Source organism: Otolemur garnettii, unplaced genomic scaffold, assembly GCF_000181295.1.
Source record: "Otolemur garnettii isolate 467f Iridium unplaced genomic scaffold, OtoGar3 scaffold00027, whole genome shotgun sequence".
Taxonomy (NCBI): Eukaryota; Metazoa; Chordata; class Mammalia; order Primates; family Galagidae; genus Otolemur; species Otolemur garnettii.
In genome coordinates, this window is record NW_003852422.1 from 17,251,954 (window position 1) to 17,253,569 (window position 1,616).

Below are 1,616 nucleotides of genomic sequence, written 5' to 3' on the forward strand. Positions count from 1 at the left end.
AGGCGCCCGCCACAACGACCGGCTATTTTTTGGTTGCAGCCATCATTGTTGTTTGGCGGGTCCAGGCTGGGGATTCGAACCCGCCACCTTAGGTGTACGGCTGGCGCCTTGGCCGGTTGAGCTATAGGCGCCGAGCCCTTATTTTCTTTAAGAACTCTTGAAAAATGTAAAAACTCTTATTACCTGGAGGACTGTCTAAAAACAGGCTGTGAGGTCCCCGTGATCACTAATACTATATTAGCAAGGTCAGGTGGGGAGGGGCCTCTGGGCACAGGTAGAGACTCAATTTGTCCCATCCTGTTTGTTTCTCAGGAGACCATCGGGATGCTTCTCAACACAATCATAGCAAAATAGAGGTAAGTCTTTAATTCTGTTTGGGATGTGAGGGAAACTGGGTGTCAACAGGGCTGTGCTCTGCAGCTGGACCAAGCAGTCCACCTCCTGTCACCCACGCCGATCAATGGAGAAGTGGATGAGAAATGAACAGTTCCACTTTCATTTATGGAAAAGCCAGCAATTCTGGAGAACACCGAGGTTATCTCCCCAAAGAGTGGTTCTGTTCGGTTTCTTTTTGTTACCTTTATATAGCAAAATCACACCTCAGCGATGTTATTAATCAGCACAGCAAACACATTCCTCCTCATTACATTACAAGGTTACATAATATCTTCCTATCTTAAAATGGTTGTATCTTCAATTTATTTCTACTCCAGACTAAATTTAGAGTTTATCAACACTCCACTAGGTGCATAGAGTGCCCTGGGTCCTTGACTGGAACCATGGAGTCCAGTTCCCCAACTTATCTATGACAGCAGGCCTTGGAAGTGAATAAACAGTCTCCAGATGCTGGCGGTAGGCTCATCCGGCCCTGTTAGGGCCTGACCAGCAGTGCCCTGCGTGAGATGGCCATTCAGGTTAACAGTGCTGCTAACACTTCCTTCCTTGCCTCTGCCTCACTGCTGGTGGTTGTCCATTATCCTGGATGCTCTTTGGCTCGTAGGTGTCTAGACACAACACTGCAATCTCTGCCTCTGCTGTCACGTGGCATTTTCCCTGTGTCTGCATCCGAATTTCCCCTTTCTTACGAGAACACCAGCCATTGGATTAGGCCCCACCTTCACCTACCATGACCTCATTTCACCCTGATTATATCTGCAAAGACCTTATTTCCAAATGAGGCTCTATTCATAAGTACCAGGGGTTAGAACTTCAATGTGTCTTTTAGGAGGACACAGTTCAGCCTACCACAAGGTGCCTTTTTGTTTTAAGATACTTAACATTTAAGAATGTGCCAAAATTAAGGTGACCAGATTTTAACAATGGTAAAGCAGGACACCGTTGAAAGGGGGGGTTCTTAATTAAAAATTTGGTCTATATGGAGCAACAAAAATTTTCACAGAATGCAAAAATAGTATTGTTATATATATTTTTTAATTTCAACATAAGTACAATTTACAGATACAATACATTAAAAAATTATGTATAGTATTATTTTATTCTTTGGCATATTTCTCATTTGAGTGAATTTTTGTGGTAGATTGCTGTCATTGTTTAAAAGATCATAAAAATTTTCATAAGAATTTGTTAAATCACATTTCACACATAAAATGGCTTTC

General features: G+C 42.6%; 1 protein-coding gene across 1 annotated transcript in view; it reads left to right on the forward strand.

Moving 5' to 3' along the window:
* The window catches only part of ATP8B1 (ATPase phospholipid transporting 8B1), a 142,768-nt gene that overhangs the window by 104,962 nt on the left and 36,190 nt on the right, over positions 1-1,616 (forward strand). Inside the window, exon 14 of the mRNA XM_023512364.1 lies at positions 313-356. Coding sequence (XP_023368132.1) covers positions 313-356 — 44 coding nt within the window. The remainder of the gene's footprint in view (positions 1-312; positions 357-1,616) is intronic.